Below are 18296 nucleotides of genomic sequence, written 5' to 3'. Positions count from 1 at the left end.
GGGAAGACTGTCTAGAACAGTGGTCTACAAAATGGGGTGTGCACACCCCAGGGGGTGTGCAAGATGATTCACTGGGGTGTAGGAAGGAAATATTGGAATTTCTTTTTTTTTTAATCTAAAGAATCTTTTGTTTTAATCTAAAAAAAAAAAAAAAAGGAAATAAATTAAGCTTTACTGATATTCAGCATACATATTAGCACTAGTGCCCTCACTTGGTGCTTATGTCAGATGGCCACTTCTCACATACAGTGCATGAGGTGTCCTGGGTGTAGAGCTGTTCACAACACGGAGGATGGTCAGTGATTTGCTCACTTTTAGCGTATTGCAGTGTATTGCAATCAATGTGTTCCCACTTAAGTGGACTTATGGATTATATTACCTAGGGTTGACTGAACTAACCATCACAAAATGGATAAGTGGCTTAAAAGGATTCCTGCAAAGAGACCATGGATGGAAGATAGTACTAATAATGTGAGCACAGACAAGGGACAAGAAAATGGCAGAGCTGACACTTCCCCTACTCCTTGTAAAAGCTCTTAATCAGCCACATTACAAGGTAAAAACTATGACCAGCTAATCAGGTCTTACAAGAAGTTGTCAAAAAAAAAAAATCCAAATTTGAATCCGTATTTGAAATATGGATTTACATCCGCTATGGTTAACTACGAACGTCACCCTAAGCTTTTGAGAAGGTGCTTTGAGAAGATACCTAATGACACTATGAAGCCACCAGAATTAGCAAGCCATTTAAAAACTAAGCATCCAGAACATGAAGACAAACCTCTACCATTTTTTCAGCAATAATGTTTCAAGCTATGTGATATTCAATCCAGTACTTTACTAAATTTCACTGAACTTAATGATAAGCATTTATAAGCCTTCTTTGAGGTTTCTTAATTCATAGAAGACAAGAAGCTACATACTACTGGGTAAGTACTTGTTCTTCCTGACACAGTAAAAATGGCTGAAATAATACACAGAAAACAATACAGCAGCGAGCTAAAATGCATTCCTTTGTCAGCAAATGCTATTGGAAGACACATGGAAAACAATGCTGAAGATTTGAAGAAACAAGTATCAGTACAAATTACACAGTGTGAGAGGCTTGCTGTGCAGCTGGATGAAAGTACAGATGTTTCTAACATGTCTCAGCTTATGGAATTTGCTAGAGTCTGTTTCGACAGTGAAATACATGAAGAACTACTTTCTGTGAGCCACTAAAGGAAACATTTACCAGAGAAGCTATATTCCTAACAGTAAATTACTTCTTTAATAAAAATGTTTTACAGAAAAGCTGTGCAAGTATAAAGAACAGTGGAGCAGCTGCTTTGACTAACATAAGAAAAGGATTGTGTGGTAAGGTTACATAGATAGCACCACACCTGAAATTCCTTCACTGCATTGTTCATTGGCAAAGTACTGCACCAAAGAAATGGGAGCCAGACATGCACAAAGTGCTACAGGATGTCACCGATGTGGTTAATTTCATAGAAACAAGACCTTGAAACAGTAGAATCTTTACAATACTTCATTATGAGATGGGGAGTGACTGTGAAAATCCTTTGTACTGCACAGTTATTTGGTTATCTTGTGGAAGTGGGCTTCTAAAAGAGCTGTTGAATTTAAAGACCATTACACATTTTTCTTTTACAAAAAGACAAGTATTCTGAATTTTCTGATATGCAATGACAAGCACCTGTCAATAGCATGCTACCTAGCAGATGTTTTCAAAAAAATAAACATACTTGGTGTATCCCTTCAAGATGAAAGTGACATTTTAACAGGGAGTGAGGAAGTAGCTGCTTTTCAAAAGAAGCTTGTAGAGATTTTTTTAAATTTGTTGCCAAATGCAATGTGTGTCACCTACAAAAATTCTCATACACGAAAAAACTTGGAAACAGAACTTTCTAACCTGTTTAAAATCCAGATTAAGAGTTTCAGTGGGTTTTGTAAAATTCAATTCAACACCTTCTGATGAGTTTGCAAGAACAACTGGTTGACATCAGGAAGATGGAAATTTACTATCCAAATTCCAACAAAAATCTTTGTGTAAGTGGTAGATGGAATTGAAAAATAGTATCATGATTTAGTAAGCGTAGCCAATGATGTATTTCTTACATTTGAATCTATGTATCTCTGTGTGGTATATTTTTGGGCTGTGACAGCCATTAAGACCAAATATCAAAATAAACTGAACACAGAATCAGGCCTTTGAAGCACTGTATCACAAAATGTTAAACTAAGATTTTAAAAAATAGAGAATATCAGTATTTTTAGTGAGAACAATTTTTTTAGTTTCATTAATAAATAAAGCAAATTATTTTTACACTTATATTTCATCTTTATCTCATCCTTTTAATTTTAATTTTTTGTGTATGCTTTATATGGTACATAATATATTAGTACAGTAGTATGTGTATATAATTTTTAAATAGACACACATATATTCAGGAGTACGTGCTCAAAAATATTTTATTGATAGGGGTGTACAATCAAAGAAGTTTGGAGACCACTGCTCTAGCAGACTATTTAGAAGCCTTTCTCATTATTCTAACATTGCACTTCTGATAGTGACTTTACTCCCTTTCCAACTCTTTCTAGGGGTCCTTTTCAGCATTGAGGTCACTTCCACATACTTTGCTGTGCGCAATTATTGGAGAGGATTCTTTGCAGCTACCTTTAGTGCCTTCATTTTCCGAGTCCTTGCTGTTTGGAACAAGGATGCAGGTAAGCTAAGAACCATTCCTACTCTCATTGTACCAAAGTTGCTCTATTAATTTATTATCTTCCATCTTTCTCAAAACCACAATCTTCTGTGAAGTTTGAAAATTCTGCCATGACAAGTGACTTCCAGCAGTACAGAAGGAAAGTGAAAGGGAAGTATCTTATGCCTTCAATTGTATAACCCAAACTATTCCTAGGTGTACTAGGGAATACGTCTGAAAGATGATGGAATACCAGTCCTTGGCAAGTAAGAGGGCCCCTGAGGTGGGATTTTTGCCTCTACTCAGCATAATGTCAAGGCTGAGAACATACAGATATCCCATCACAGAGAATGTAGTACATACTGCTGTGTATGCTGCTGCGATCTGCTGGAAATACCATGGTCTGCTTTGGTTATCTCTTGACTAGAAGCATAAAAACCAAGTAGTCTAGGAAATTGAGATGATAAAATTGTTAGGACGCTACCAAATGATTGGTAGTGTCTGAGTGAAGGTCCTGAAAAAATAACTCTCAAGTAACTGAAAAGCGTGAGTGCAACATTTGTGTAGACATGAATAGCACAGAACAAGCTTGTTCAGGAGAGAATTTCAGATACTGAGGGAATGGAGATCCAGCTGATGCAGAAGGCTGACATTTCTTTGTAATCTTCTTGCTTTTAATGTCTTTATTTTTTATTCTTACAGTTATATTGATCTTTTATTGATCTGAGCTCTATGTGGGCAGTTCCCTTAAAACTGGTATAACTTATGTTTCTCTTGACTTCACAGGGTTGGAATTTTTTTTTTTGTGCTAAAACATTATTTGGCTTGAATATTCTCTTGAATATAGAAAGCGACTGCACTTTCTGCTTGAATGTAGAAAGTGACTACTTCTTTCTTTGTGAAACACTGCCTCATATTGAGGGGTATTCAACTATCAGATGTGTCACAAAAAACCCCATCTTTCTGTTCTTTCCAGAGGAAAACACAAGCAATTCAAAGAGAGATGACAGGAGATAATCTCCTATCATTCACTTTATCTGCTCTAACTGCCTTGCTGATCTCTCAAATCATTAGAAATTAGCTTAATCCTGAAACATCTTAATCACTGTCCCTTCTTCAAAATCATCCAGACAGCTTTAATACCCCCATTAATGGCTCGTTACATTGTTTCATTGACTGTCTGAGTTATAAAGTTTCATGATCCAATTGTCTATGAAAAAGAGTTCCTTTTCATAGTTCTGAATTTTCCTTGTATTAAGGAACTAGAAACTTTTGTCTAGCTACATCGTTCATTATTTTATGATCTTTTGTCATGCCTGCTCTAACTTAGCTTTCTTGCTGTTATGTCTTACGTCTTTTCTTGTTCATTTCCTTATGAAAGTTACAAGCCCTCTCTTTTCATTCTTTATTCATGCAAGGGTTTTTCTTAGGCTCCCTCTCTGATGTCTTCACAATCTCTAAATTCTTGTCTACCCCCAAAGTTATGCACTTAGTAGATAAGCAGATGTCTTTGTGCTAGTTTCCTGTATAGCTACTATTATCACCCAGTAAGAAAGCCTTTGTATGAGATAGGTTAATGTCCTTGAAAGTGGAAGAAACTGCATTCGTTAATGTGCACTATGTGCATCTACCTGTAACATTCATATGGAACATGCAAACTATTGCAAATTCCTACATAATATGTGAACTAACTTTTCTGCTTAGGCAAGCATTTGCCATCTTCTTCCAGAATATTTTGGAGATAAAATGGTCAGAGTTCCAAGCAGGTGTGGCTATTGCATGGACCTATTGGAACGTATTACAATGTTGAAATGCAATACTGTGCATTATGATACCATTTTTTTATGCAGCTTTTGCACACTTCTAGTGGCCACAGTTAGGGAAAAGGTAAAAAGACTGTTTTCTTAGAACTGTCTACACTGATCCAACTCTCTTTCTTGAAATACTGTTGTTAAATTAGATTACTTTCTAATGTATCAATAGTCTTCCCTCACTTGTATTACTTTACATTCATCAACACAGAACGTTGCCTTTCTTACGCACTTTTCTCTGCTTCCAACCAGGGTAAACTGATTCAGTGTCATGTGCAGATTTTGCTGTCTTCCATAGAAAATTCTTAATCATAGAATCATAGAAAGATTTTGCTTGGAAGAGACCCCTGGAGCTTTCTACTCCAGACTCCTGCTTACAGCAGGGACAACTTTCCACTGCCTCTCTGGGCATCTGTTCCAGTGCTGAACGACCTCCCAAAAAGAAGCATTTTCTTGTTATACATAGACAAAATTCCTTTGTAGGAAGTTGTGCCCGTTACTTCTTTTTCTTTCACTGTGTCTTTACAACTTCCCCATGAGGTAGGAAAGACTGCTGTTAGAACCCCCTTGGGCCTTCTCATTTCCAGGCTGAGCAGACCTAGTTCCTGGCCACGGGACTCTCTCCAATTTTGTAACATTTCACTTGTACTGACTTCTCTAGATGTAGCTTCATCAGTGCCCTAGGGAAGGAAATAATCACCACCCTCAAATACAACGGATTAAGGCACAGACTCCGATAGAAGATAAATCAGAGACAGAATCGGAATCCCTTTATTGCTCTTTTACAGTTGCTTTATAGCATTTACTGCTGTGCACGCGACATAAACAATTCTTTCATTGGCTACCAACTACCGTTCATGGCTACCAACTACTGTTGTGATTGATGAGGCTCCCAGGCTTTTCTTGCTGCGTCTGCTCCTCAGGCTTTTCTTGCTGCGTCAGTTCCTTCTGTTTTCCTCTTCTGGTCTGTTTATTTGCTCAAGGGCAAAGCTTCATGTCTTGAAGGTCAAATCCTAATTCAGTATCTTCTTGTTCCCCTACACTCAACCAACTGTGCTTTTGCTGATGTGGCCCAGTATGTGCTTAGCTTTCAGTGCCACAAGGGCACATATTAAGTATTGTGTCCACCAGGACCTGCTGGCACGAGAGCAGAGCTTTTCCTGTTCATTAGACCCCCAGGCTGTACTGAGTGACTTTGTTGAATTTACAATGTTCCTGCTAGTCAACTCCTCCAGTCTGTAGAAGCCACTCTGAATGAAGCCCTCCAGGTAACAAACCACCCCCTTCTCTCTCTCCCTAGTTCAGTATGATCAGTGATGAGTGAGTTGTGTCCTATCATCCAGGATCTCGATGCCGATGTTAAACAGAATCAGCTCTAATACTGACCTCTGAAGAAATCCATTTGGCACCACAGGGCCCCAAGACAACAATAAGCAACTCCAGCTACATGTGTAGTATGACATGTATCATTACACGTCTGACATGATAAACTCGCTTTTTTTCTCTCTCTGTGCTAGCTTCTGATCCATGATAATATTTTCCCTTTTGCTGTCTGGTCAGTGGACCTCTACATGAGGGTCCACAGCCCCATGTGGGGCCTCTCAATGATCTGAATAAATACCATTACCCTTAATTTGGTTTTACTGTTTTGTTAAAAAAAAAAAAAAAATCCACATCACAAAGTTTTTACACATTTTAATTATCTTTCTGGATTTTTTTTTTTCATTGGCTTTGAGGTTCCAAATAGGTATTTCCAGGGTTGTGCTTGCTTTTTAAATCTGTATGTGTTTTACCAGTTTGCCACGAGTTTGCTCACTGCATTGCTCCACAACCTTCTTGAACACATATGCTAGCCATGGGTCCCCCTCCACTCACTGGAAGACCTGATGCTCATTAGAGAAGGTGATTTTTTTTTTTTAAATATCTCATCTACCTCATTCCTAATCTGCCTCAGATCTTAATGCCTTTTAGGTCCGCAGCTTGTTTAGCAGCTCTTTTATTGTCATTTTTTACCTTCAAGCTGCATCATTGCTATCAGGAATTAGTAGGTAGGGAAGCAGTCACATCAGGTGCAAGTAAGTTGTGTAGCACCTCACCAAAATTCTTTCCTTTCTTCAACCCACAAAATCTTTTCTGGCTTCTGGATACTGATGGCTTTGTTGGCTGGCTTTATACCATTATCTCTACTTTCCAGATAACATCTGGCCCATTCTGGTTGTCTGCTGCAACTTAGGCCCCTGTTTGCTCATCATGACAGACTGGAGTTCTGCAACTTGCAGGATTTCTGTTTAACATGTCCTGAGACTTCATCTTATTTGCCATAATGTTTTACACCTTGCCTTCCTGCTGCTCCTTCTGATCACTTCTACACATGGCTCAGTGGTATTTTACAGTACAAAGCTTTTTTAAGTATATTTTTTCTGTTAACTAGACTTGCTCGTTTCTTCTGTGGTGGGACTTCTCTTAACTTTCACCTTGTACGAGTTGAACAGCTACACTAAACTAGTAGAGTTTGGAGAGAAAACGGCTTAGTTGTTCAAGGATGAAGATAGGTGGGATGAATCTTTCTGTAGAAATGTCCTTCTGTCTTGTAGGAGTAGAAAGGGAGCCTAGGAAGACTCAGACTAAGTGCTATGACTGTTTCCCTTTGCCCTGGTCATCTCTGCCTCCCTGTGGCAAAACTCTTTGCAAGTGAGCACTACTGTACTTTTTAATGCGCTCTCATCTAGTGGCTTGGACTATCTATTTCCTAAAACTAAATTGAAATAAGGCCTTTCTTGGGCTGATGTAACAAAAAAAGAGAACATCCTGCTTTTCATCATCTTCGCTTCCTGAGTGTTCTTCTACCCCTCCCTTGTACCACCTCTGTATTCATTGAACCCTTCCATTCAACTCACTTCCCTGGCAGAGGAGTAATCCAGGAAAAGAGCAGATAGGTTTTCTGATAGGTTTTAATGAGGTGAAAGAATGCAGTGCAAGCTTTGAAATGTGTCAGAGTGGGCCTGATGGGTGGGGAGAACAGTGCAGCCAGGAGGGAAGGAACAGGGTGAAGAGAGGGAGTAAGATCTTCCCACTTTGGATAGTAGCATGCGGTTGGACAGGCTTAGTTGTCTTGGGTAATGTAACCCACTGAGATCTGATTAAATCATTGCTCTAAACCTGGTCTTCTCTGACCAATTAACAAGTAATTAATATATCCTGTAATTATAATATAATGCTAGATTTTCACTGCTTCTTTTCTTTCTTCATTGTGCAAGTAATTCCTTCATCCAGGGCAAGTTGGGATTTATATCCATCCTCATTCAGCTGCATTTCCACTTTGCACTAGATTGGTAATTTGTACTTAACCTGTTGGCATACTGATATTTACTGTTTCCACACAATTCGATACCTCCAGGTAAAAGCTGGACAGGTTTCAACACCTGAGTCATTTTAGAAGTGCAGCACTACCAGAGGAGGTGAGCTGGAGATGAAGCTTAGCTGATCTTTTCCATCTCTGATTTCTAAGACTTTCATTGTTTTGGTGCCAGTAAAAAAATTTACAGATATAACTTCAGAGAGGATCTGAGTTTTGTTTCTAGAAGGCAGTCAGCACTGTGTGGCACAGCTTCTCTAGATATGTAAGCACTGCCTCCCTTGGCAAAGAGAGTTTTCAGAGTCAGAGAGTAAAGTGGGAAGAGGTTTTATTTCCTAAAGAACAGATGGTAGAAGAAAAGACAGAAAAGAAAACCCTTTAAAAATCTGCTATTGTAGCTAAAAAATATATACATTCTCTGAAAACAAACCTATACCATTTAGAGTCCTAGGACTGCAAGTTCCCCTGTCCCTACCCCTCACGTCATTATTCCCTTTCCTCCTCTGCCTCTTTCCTCTCTCACAGTTACCATCACAGCCCTGTTCAGAACAAACTTTCGGATGGATTTCCCCTTTGATCTGCAAGAGCTGCCAGCATTTGCTGTAATAGGGTAAGTTCCCAGGAGCCTGGCTTCTTGCTCTACGCAGGTTATCGTGTGAGCTCAGTTAGAAGTTCTTTTGCAAAACAGTTACAGCTCTCTGAAGACATTTTGATTGTCACAAAGGAGGCCTTGGCTTGTTGGGATTCCTGCTTCAGAAATGGTGCCCATATAACACAGTGGGTAAGGAAGGAAATGTGGGTATTATAGTTTGGGTTTTTTTTTTTTTTTTCAGAAATTAAGTTCTGGAAAAAGAATTAAGTTTAACTTTGTCTAGGTTCTGGGTATAGATTTACTGAATGACCCTTTAACCATGGTGATGGCATCCCGAAATGAACTGACCCAACAAGTATGGCCTTTTCACTTGACAAAAATATTTAACCAGGAAGTTTCCCTTTCACGAGGTCAGAATGGATATCCTTTTTAAGAGAGGTTGGTATGTTTGACATGGTGGTAAGAGGAAATGAATCATGATTGGATCCAGTGACAAAACCAGTTAATTTATTAAGATGAGTGTCAGTTTTGTTTTATTTATGGAGATACCTGAGTTGGTTTCCTTTGTGGAGGAAAGTTTTGGAAATGAAAGAATGAACTTCAGAAACAGGAGAAGAGAATTGGGAGGTACTAGAGAAAAGCTGAGTTTGGAATTGTTGTGAGGGTTAGAGCTTGAGAAAGGCTCCAGGGAAATCACAGCAGAGCAGTAGTGGAGGGAATACACTGTAAGAACAAATACCTGTGCTGGCATTGTGAACATATTCTGTTGCAAGACCTGGATCGAAGACCAGAAATACAGTTGAGGTTTTCCAGCTCCTTTTAGTATGCTGCCCTCATATTCACTTATCAGAATATGTATCTGCTTTGTTCTTCTCCTTAAATTGGCTTGCATGCTGAACTCGGGGGAGTCCGTTTGTTTAGATTGGCAAGGACAAAGGTAATCATTACGATTTACAGTTGATGAAATTCAAAACTTCTTGTCATTGTGTTTTGAACAGTTAGCAGAGCTTGTTTTTTGCAGTACTGCACATAGGCTAGGAAGGGAGTGTATGACAACTGTGAAATACTTTCAGATGCCTGGGCGTCCAGTGTGGTGGTTTAAAAAAGATTTGGATGTCCTGATGCCAGCTTGGAATGCCCCAAATTCTCTTAATATTAAGTCTCAAAGTTGAACTCTCTTTCTAGCCAACACATTTCGTCACTTTCAGGTAGGACAAAAAATTTGAGCCAGCCCAAGCACTGTCAACGGGTAGATCTTGTTCTTTTGTGCCAGCAAATGTTGTTAATTTGCAAAATATATACAGGAGGGGCACTTCTATTTTATTGACCAATTGATAGGCAGGAATGGAGGGATCTGTTTTTTCATTTAATATATTATAAAGAAATTCAGTTCACTGTGCAGCCCTTAGGCTTATACTGCCTAAGGGACTGACCTATTTTAACAGTAGTACTAAGCTTAAAATATTTAAGTTCATTGGACATGTTTTTCTGTGAACAGCTTTATACTTTGTTTAAACGTGCTTCGATCAAATTTTTAAAGATCAAGCAGGAATTTTTCAACATACAACTTTTTAAGTAATCTAAACAGGATTTGTCAAAAGCCTGTATAACATATAACAAAAGGAAAATTCCATTAATTTTAAAAACTGATAGAATTAAAATGTTATCTGTTTATCCTAAATATTCTGTGGGTTGTTTGCCACATAAAATAATACTTCTTCTTGCCATTCTAAATGCATTCTTTTTTTTTTTTTTTTACTTCACCTTTGAGAATTAGGCCCTATTTATCCAGGTCTCATTAAGTTAGAGAGCACACAGATTAAGGCCAATCCTTAGACAACTATAGTTTTTTGGTTTTATTAGGATCAGGAACATAGACCTAAGTGATTAAGATCGTAGCAATAACATACTTTGCTTTAGGCACTAGTTGCTATTACTCTTAATATTTGATGTAGGTATATTATTTTGCTGAATCAGAGTTAAACTCCCTTAATTTTTACTATTTCCTGTTCCAACCTGATGTCAAAGTTCTGAAAATACTGGTTGTTGCCCAGTTGCTCTTCTCTAGCCCCCACTGAGATCTCTCAGTCCTTTTTAATAGGTTATTTTATAGATTTTCACCTCAAAGAAGAGAAAATGTAAGTGGTAAAATGGCAGTGTGTGTGACAAAGAGGTCCAAAATAATCTCTCCCCTTTCAACAGGGAGACAGTGTCTTCAAGTGAGTTGCTGCAGGAGTAACCCTCTAGGTGACATTTGAAAGACTTCATAAATAGCTGGCAAACATGACAAACATTTAAACTCAATTTCTTGGTTGATGGTTTGTGTATTAGCTGTTGTTTGGTATGATTTTATTTCATTTTCTCTACTTTAGGATATGTTCTGGATTCCTTGGAGCATTTTTTGTTTATCTCAATCGCCAAGTGGTCCTGTGCATCCGACGTCATACAGCTCTGAGCCGGTTTCTCACCAAATAGTGAGTGCCTTTGAAGATATTCTCTTTATGGACCAGATTTTTATAGCCTACTAGTAATGGATAGTAACAAATACTTTCTGGAAGCTAGTGGAACTATTTCAAGTGTAAGATAGTAAAAATACAAGAAACTGAAATTACATGAGAGTAAGATATCTGCAAACACCACGAGAATTTGTTCTGAGCTGGATTTTTCTTCTTGACCAGCCCAAATAGTTCCAAATAGCTTCTTAATTTAGAAGGGAGTCTCTTTAATATTCATTATGAGAAGAAGGGAAACTATTGATTGGACAGAAAATGTTTTTAATTAGAAAATCAATGATCATACTTCTTAAGATCATGCTGCTTCTGTTTGGTTTTTTTTAGAATCAGTAAAAAATACATTCAACATCATATATATTTTAAGAAAATTAAATACAACTGAAATCTAAATTTCTGAATCTTTAAAATCTGATTTTTTACATTAAAATATAGGCAAAAATGTAAAGAATGTCTTGCAGTATTGCAATTACTGCATGCCCACGAACCAAAAGCTGAAACTGACAGTAACCAAATGGTATGAATTACAGCATGAAAGAGAAATCCAGAACAAAATAAAAATCTTAATAATAGATAAATGGAGCAAAGCCTGAAAAGTGGGAATTTACTGCAAACTTCTGACGAATTTATCATAATTTTGTAGGTTCTTAGACTGAAAGAAATTAAATGTTGTGTTTTGTGTTCCTGAATATCACAGCATCTCAGCAAGAACTTCCTGTAGGGCACGCCTACAGCCTGACAGGATTAGTCCGGCATGTGGAAGCAGAGTAGACTCACGTTGTTTCAGTGCCCATGAAGTGTCACAGAGTACCCAGAAACCCTTCTTGGGATTGGACACAGCAGTAGCAAAACACAGATGGCTCCAGCCTGCTGTCCAGCTATGCCCCACAGGCCCATCACTAATAGACCCACTGGCCACCAAGGGCACCTTTCCCAAGAATTGTTATACTGAGCAATTCAAAGGAGAGAGAAGCTTTTTTTCTCATAAGAATTAATGCAATGGGGGATGCATGCAGAAATGCGTGAAAAAACCCCTGCATTTAGAATACACTAGGACAGGATAAATTGCATGGGGGATGAAGAGGCAAGACTGGCATAATTAGACAAAAGGAAGAGGTGCTGGCTTTTGACAATAGGTCAACACATCATTGTAAATACATATCCCCCCTCCGTGTATTCAAATCTATGCATTTTGTACATCCCTCTCTCCTTCCATCCCTCCCATTACATTAATTCTGATGGGAAAAATGGCTTTGCTGACAGTTGAACAGTCTATGAATGATAATGATCAGTGGAGCAGGGCCTTAAACTTCTAGTAATAGAACTCCAATGCAATGGATACAGATGAGGCAGAGAGCTTTCACAGAAATAGCATTCATAGTCCTAAAGTTATAGTGCTACAAGTAAAGAATGTGAGGTTATATTTTAATAAATTTTTCTTTCTTTTCAGTCGCCTCATATACCCTGGGGTTATAACCTTCCTTATAGCAACTGTGACCTTTCCTCCAGGATTTGGGCAGTTCATGGCAGGAGAGGTGAGAGTGGGATGTGTATTTGCAGTTCTGCAGAACAGTCTCCCCTTATCCTGTGCCCCAATAACTTTATGCCATGGAAAGGGGAAGAAAGATTTGAGAGAAGTTTGGACTGAGAAGGGACTATATTCTGTGATTTACAATCTCTGCTATCTCCTTGAAATCTTGAAAAAGGTCCACTCCCATGGCTCATGCCTTTTTTTTTTCTTTTTTTTTTTGCTGTTTAGTTGATGCCACGGGAAGCCATCAGCTCTCTCTTTGATAACTATACCTGGGCAAAATACACAGGAGACCCTCAGATCCTAGGGAAATCTGCTGTCTGGATCCATCCCAAAGTCAGCATTTACATCATCATCCTGCTTTTCTTTCTCATGAAGGTAGGAAATGCAGCTCATTATGACCCTTCTCCACTTGGAGTGAATGCTCTTAATCCTTTGTAAAATAGTTTGTGAACTGTCAATGGTATTGGGTTACTTGGTATTGGATGAAGTCCTACAACTGAAATAGAGTCTTACATCTTTTGATGTGATGTTTGCCCGTGTTGAATGCAAGATTACCAAAATTATTAGGGAATAGTTTCCTGGCCCTAATAGAGTGACCTCCTTCACTCATCCCTAGGTCATCTTCTTTTTGCTGAATGACCTTCACTACCCACTATGTAGTAGTTGGTAGGGAGGAATATGTCAGGAAGATTTCTCAAGTTCCAAAAAAATAAGGAATTGAGTAAAAATTTATATTTGGTCTAAAGAAAGTCTGATACAGTCTACTTGATATTCCTGACTACAGATAGGAGACAAATAAGAATATAGAAGCACAATCTATAGTTGCGTGAGGCTCAAGGATTTGTTAGCAGTACCATAACTTGATGGAGAAATGCAGCTGAAAACAGTTTTGCTCACTTTTTGAAGAGCAATAGCAGATTAAATGTTCTGTGCTGTGTAAGCACTGCTCAGCAATAGTGAAAAACATCCCTGGATTATCAACACTGTTTTCAGCACAAATCCAAAACACAGCCCCATACTAGCTACTATGAAGAAAATTAACTCTATCGCAGCCACAACCAGCAATATCAAATTTCTGACAGGCAATTAAGGGTTCTGCTTCTGTGATAATTCTGATTATAGTGTACCAAGCAGACAAGGTCCCATTTACTTTAAGAGCAATGGACTACATGGTGTATCTATCCTGAGTCCATCTGTTCTCCTTTGGAAGGGCTGTATCCTCAGACATTAGATTCATTGTCTTAGTCCCATTAACTAAAGGCTTTTTCAACTCACTAGATAACTGTTCCAAGCAGTTTATTTTCTTCTGGATTTATTAACATAGAAAATAAACTGCTGTTTTGATTCTGGGCAAAGACTTGGCCTGATTCTCCATTGGCCTGGGTTTGGTACTGCAAAGACAGTGGCTGAGTTAGCAGTACTTCACTTCTGCAGCTTCCTGGTTTCTGTAGTCAGCCAGGAACTTCTCTGGAATATTAAAATGTCTTATGGAAGGAAGAGCAACAGCCATAAATTCCCTTTTATGCCAACCATCCTATAAAAGTTACAGCAGAAAAGCTGTGTTGGGTGGATTTCCTCTCACTAAACTGACTGTCTAGAGATTAGTATCTCATCTGTCTACAGCTACAGCAATGTCTGCAGAGGCATCACCTCCTCGAAGGTGGACCTTGAACAGCAAGGATTTGCCTGCTCTGAGGAGAATTTGGTCCTGAAATACCTGAAAGTATTGCTCTTGATGTGCTGGACCATGGTTGTCTCTCTCCTATGAGTGATACTGCTGCAGCAACAGACATCTTCCAAGTACACTTCTTTTTACAAGTTTTTGAAACAGCAGCATTCTCTGTGTTTCCCTCAACAGTGGAAATTTCTTGTCATACTGCCTGAGTGTGTTGGCCTTTGACACTCAAGGTTAGGCTGTTGCCTCCAGAAGAAGTCTATATGTGCTGGGCCAAGTCAGGATTTGAGCTGGTCTTAGCAGTACCAGGAGGGATTTCATCATTTTGCTCAACATCATGATAGGACAAGAGGCAATAGACACAAGCTAGAATAAAGGAAACTTATGACCGTTGGACTTCAGGAAAAAAAATTCTTCCCTGAGTGTCAGTCAGCAGTGGCACAAATGCCCAGAAAAGCTGGAGAATCTCCACTCTTCAAGATGTTCGGAATTCACCTGGAGAAGACCCTGAGCGACCTGATCTAATTTAGCAATTAGACCTTCTGGGAGCAGGGAGTTGGGAGAGAGACCTCCAGAGTTCCCTTCACACTGAAATCTTCCTGAGTCTGTGAAATTTTGACAACCCTGTTCTAAAAGCTAAGCTGTTTGGAGCAGTAGGAAATCTCAACTTTTGAGGTCCAAGGCAAAGGAGTTCTCGTGTTCATCCATCCTCTTGGTGATTCAGCTTCCCTGCCACCCTAGAAGTCACCCAGAGGTCCTCTGCATCAGTGTTGGTGTGTTGCCAGAGTTCCTCCAGCTCCCCTTCACACCCCACAGCCCCTTTACCCTTTGCTTTCTGGCTGAACTGCCACATCCCTCAGAACATGTCTCCTCATGGATTCACAGGCTGGGCAGTAGAGTGGGGCTGCAGGAGATGCTATTGTTGCTCACTAACAACCCTCTACCTCTGTTCTAGTTCTGGATGTCTGTCATTGCTACCACGATGCCAATCCCTTGTGGAGGCTTCATGCCTGTTTTTGTTCTGGGTGAGTTTCAATTTTGTGTTGCAGCATATAGGTCTGACAGATGAAGATATGAGAGACATTCTGTATGTACCCAGCACGTTTCTTCCAGGGGGTGAAGAGTCTAGTTACCACTTCATGTCTATGACAAACTCAGTTAACAGTCCTCTGAGTCTCTGCTTTTGTCATTTTCCCACCTCTTAAATACAAATGCTGAGGAGGAAATCCCTGTCCTTTTACATAAGGAAAGCCACACTGTGGGGAGGCATGCTGACACACAGCCTTCTAATTTCTCTGCCTCTTCATGTACAGAGAAATTGTCATTCTACAATTAGTATTAGTTGCTCCTTTCACCCTTGAAGGCCAACTAGAAGAGATAACCTCAAAACTAGTACCTGCTATGTAATCCTCCACTTATTCATTTCTTCTAACTGAAATATGGTAACATACAGGAGTTTATTGTTTTTAACTGGTTTTAATTCCAAGGCCAAAAAATAAAAAGAATATGATGTTAAGTAGCAGAGGCTATTTTAGTCTAAAGTATACAAACTCATGAAGTTCAGCATTAAGTAAACACAGCACTGAAAATGAAATGAAGTGTGCTAAGGACCTCTGGTTTCTGGCAGGTGGCAACTGAACATGAGTCAGTAGCATGTCCTTGCAGTGATGAAGGCTGACCATAAATAAGGCTGTATTAGGACAAGCCTAGCCAACAAGGCAAGGGAATTGTTTTTTTCCCTGCATTCAGCATTCTGGACACAATTCTGGAATACTGTGCCATTCTCTGTCCACCAATGCAAGGGATTTTGAGAAAGTGCAATGAGTCCAAGTGGAGGCCACTGAGATTGTTGGAGACCTGGAACACAAAACAAGGAGAACCTGAGGAAGTTGGACTTGTTCAGCCTGCAGAAGTGAGGGCCAAGAGGCGGCCTAACTGCAGCCTTCACCACCTAATGCAGCAGAGGATAGAGAGGATAGAAAGACTCCTCTTAGAGACACACAGTAAATAGGAGGTAAAGGCACAGGTTGCAACAGGGAAAATTCTGATGGGACATAAGAAAAAAATTGTTTCCCTGGTTAAGGTGCTCAGAAAGAATCTCTGTCCTTGCAGACTTTTAAAGCTTGTCTGGACAAGGTCCTAAGTGACTTGATCTCACTTTGAAATTAGTCCTGTTGTGAGCAGGGGTCGGAACAAGATCTACAAAAATCCCTTCCCACTTGAACTCTTCTGTAAGCTGTGATTCTCCTGTTTTGACATTCATAGAATGAGTGTGTGAAGGGCCTCAACTGTGGTCTGGACTGACATTGTACATATTCTGAAAATACTTCTTCCTATCTGGGAATCACAAATACCACTGTGTCTGGTGTGCCTATGTGGAAGAATGGGTGGTCAACTGGATTTACATATCTTAGTACCTTTTTGTCCCCTTGGAGTCTAACTTCTATATTTTGTAACTGAGAACTACTCTTTAGTCTCCAGTGTCATTTTAATCTAAGTTGTGATTTTGCTCCTGTTAGGAAATATTCAAGTGATTACCCAGCACAGGTGCACAGAACAGACTGGGTGTTCCTTACATGCTAATTCCATAATTGTTGGTGATATTTTCCAGGTGCTGCATTTGGGCGTCTTATTGGGGAAATCATGGCATCACTTTTTCCCAATGGGATCCTCTTTGATGGCATTGTCTATCAAATCTTACCTGGAGGGTATGCTGTCATTGGTGAGTCTCCATGTCTTTCTTTTTCTTTACCTGGTCCCATCCCCATGATTTTCCTGGTTGACAGGACATGCTTCTTCTATATGACAGTCATCTTCTCTCCCTATTCCTTTTTCACCCTATCTGGGAAAGGTGCGGCAGCTCTGACAGGAGCAGTGAGCCACACTGTCTCCACTGCTGTGATCTGCTTTGAGCTGACAGGTCAGATCTCTCACATCCTCCCCATGATGGTGGCTGTCATTCTTGCCAATATGGTGGCCCAGAGTCTGCAGCCCAGCCTCTATGATAGCATCATCCAGGTGAAGAAGTTGCCCTATCTGCCAGACCTGGGCTGGAACCATATAAGGTACCATTGTAAAAAGAGGTGGAAGTGGGGAGTGGCAAAGAAATAAAGAAGAAGAAGATGAATGGCAGAATGAAAGGTCATGAAAAGGGGATAGTACTACAAAGAAAATAAAAAGGCAGAATAGGCCAGGAGCAAGAAAAAACAAGTGGTGGAGTAGAATTAGGGTTCATACACAGAAATGAAGAAAAGTCCTGTTTTTTTCACTGAAAGGACAAGTTTGAATAATCTGCAATGTTACTGAATTTGTATTAATATTACCAAATTGCTTCAGTTTATAAATTTAAAAGTAAAATGTTTCATTTCCATTTTTTTCTTAATTCAGTGAGGTTTGGATTTTTTTCTCCAGCAAATGTTTGGAATATTTTATTTGGATATTTTGCTTAAAAAAAAACTCAGTTATTCATATACATGTCTTCCTCTCTCTAGCATGTATAGTATACATAGGTATGTATATATAAAACATATATACATTTACGTATATATTCATGTGTGTGTTTATGGTGAGGGGTAATGGAGTGGAATACAACTGTAAAGAAAATTCAGTTAATCTGCATTGATCCTGTGGGAAAGTCGTCTTTGGTTAGCCTCACAGAAGATTATTTAGCAATTCTTCTGAGAACACTTTTTAAAGAAATGGTTATTTATATACGTCTTTAAGGAATTTATCTGCTAGACATTTTAATATGCTAACTCTTCACCTTATTGTCCATAAATTCACAGCAAATACAATATATTTGTTGAGGATATTATGGTCCAAGATGTGAAATATGTCTCCTCCAACTGTAAATACCGCGACTTGCAAACTCTACTCCAAAGCACCACTGTTAAGACTTTGCCTTTGGTGGACTCACCAGGTAAGCAATGTGGAGAAACTGGTCCTTCCTGAAGACTGTATCAGCTTAAAGACCCAAAGAAACTAGCTCTCAAATTACATGCTGTGAAGGAAACAGTGTGACCCAGTACATTAAAAAAATCACCCTAAAAATCTTCTGCTATGGATCATGTATGGAAGGCTGTTTCAGCTGGTCAGACAGGTAAGCTGGAGTGTG

The 18296-nt window shown here is 39.2% G+C and overlaps 1 protein-coding gene across 1 annotated transcript in view; it reads left to right on the top strand.

Moving 5' to 3' along the window:
• The window catches only part of CLCN1 (chloride channel, voltage-sensitive 1), a gene marked incomplete at its 5' end in the record, with an annotated part of 31410 nt that overhangs the window by 6619 nt on the left and 6495 nt on the right, over window positions 1–18296 (top strand). Inside the window, 9 exons of the mRNA XM_010087491.1 lie at window positions 2602–2727; window positions 8397–8481; window positions 10836–10937; window positions 12424–12508; window positions 12733–12882; window positions 15138–15207; window positions 16794–16904; window positions 16992–17247; window positions 17968–18101. Of these exons, the coding sequence (XP_010085793.1) occupies window positions 2602–2727; window positions 8397–8481; window positions 10836–10937; window positions 12424–12508; window positions 12733–12882; window positions 15138–15207; window positions 16794–16904; window positions 16992–17247; window positions 17968–18101 (1119 nt within the window). The remainder of the gene's footprint in view (window positions 1–2601; window positions 2728–8396; window positions 8482–10835; window positions 10938–12423; window positions 12509–12732; window positions 12883–15137; window positions 15208–16793; window positions 16905–16991; window positions 17248–17967; window positions 18102–18296) is intronic.

The sequence above is a fragment of the Pterocles gutturalis genome, unplaced genomic scaffold (genome assembly GCF_000699245.1).
Source record: "Pterocles gutturalis isolate BGI_N339 unplaced genomic scaffold, ASM69924v1 scaffold14281, whole genome shotgun sequence".
Taxonomy (NCBI): domain Eukaryota; kingdom Metazoa; phylum Chordata; class Aves; order Pterocliformes; family Pteroclidae; genus Pterocles; species Pterocles gutturalis.
This window is presented reverse-complemented; position numbering and strand designations above follow the sequence as displayed.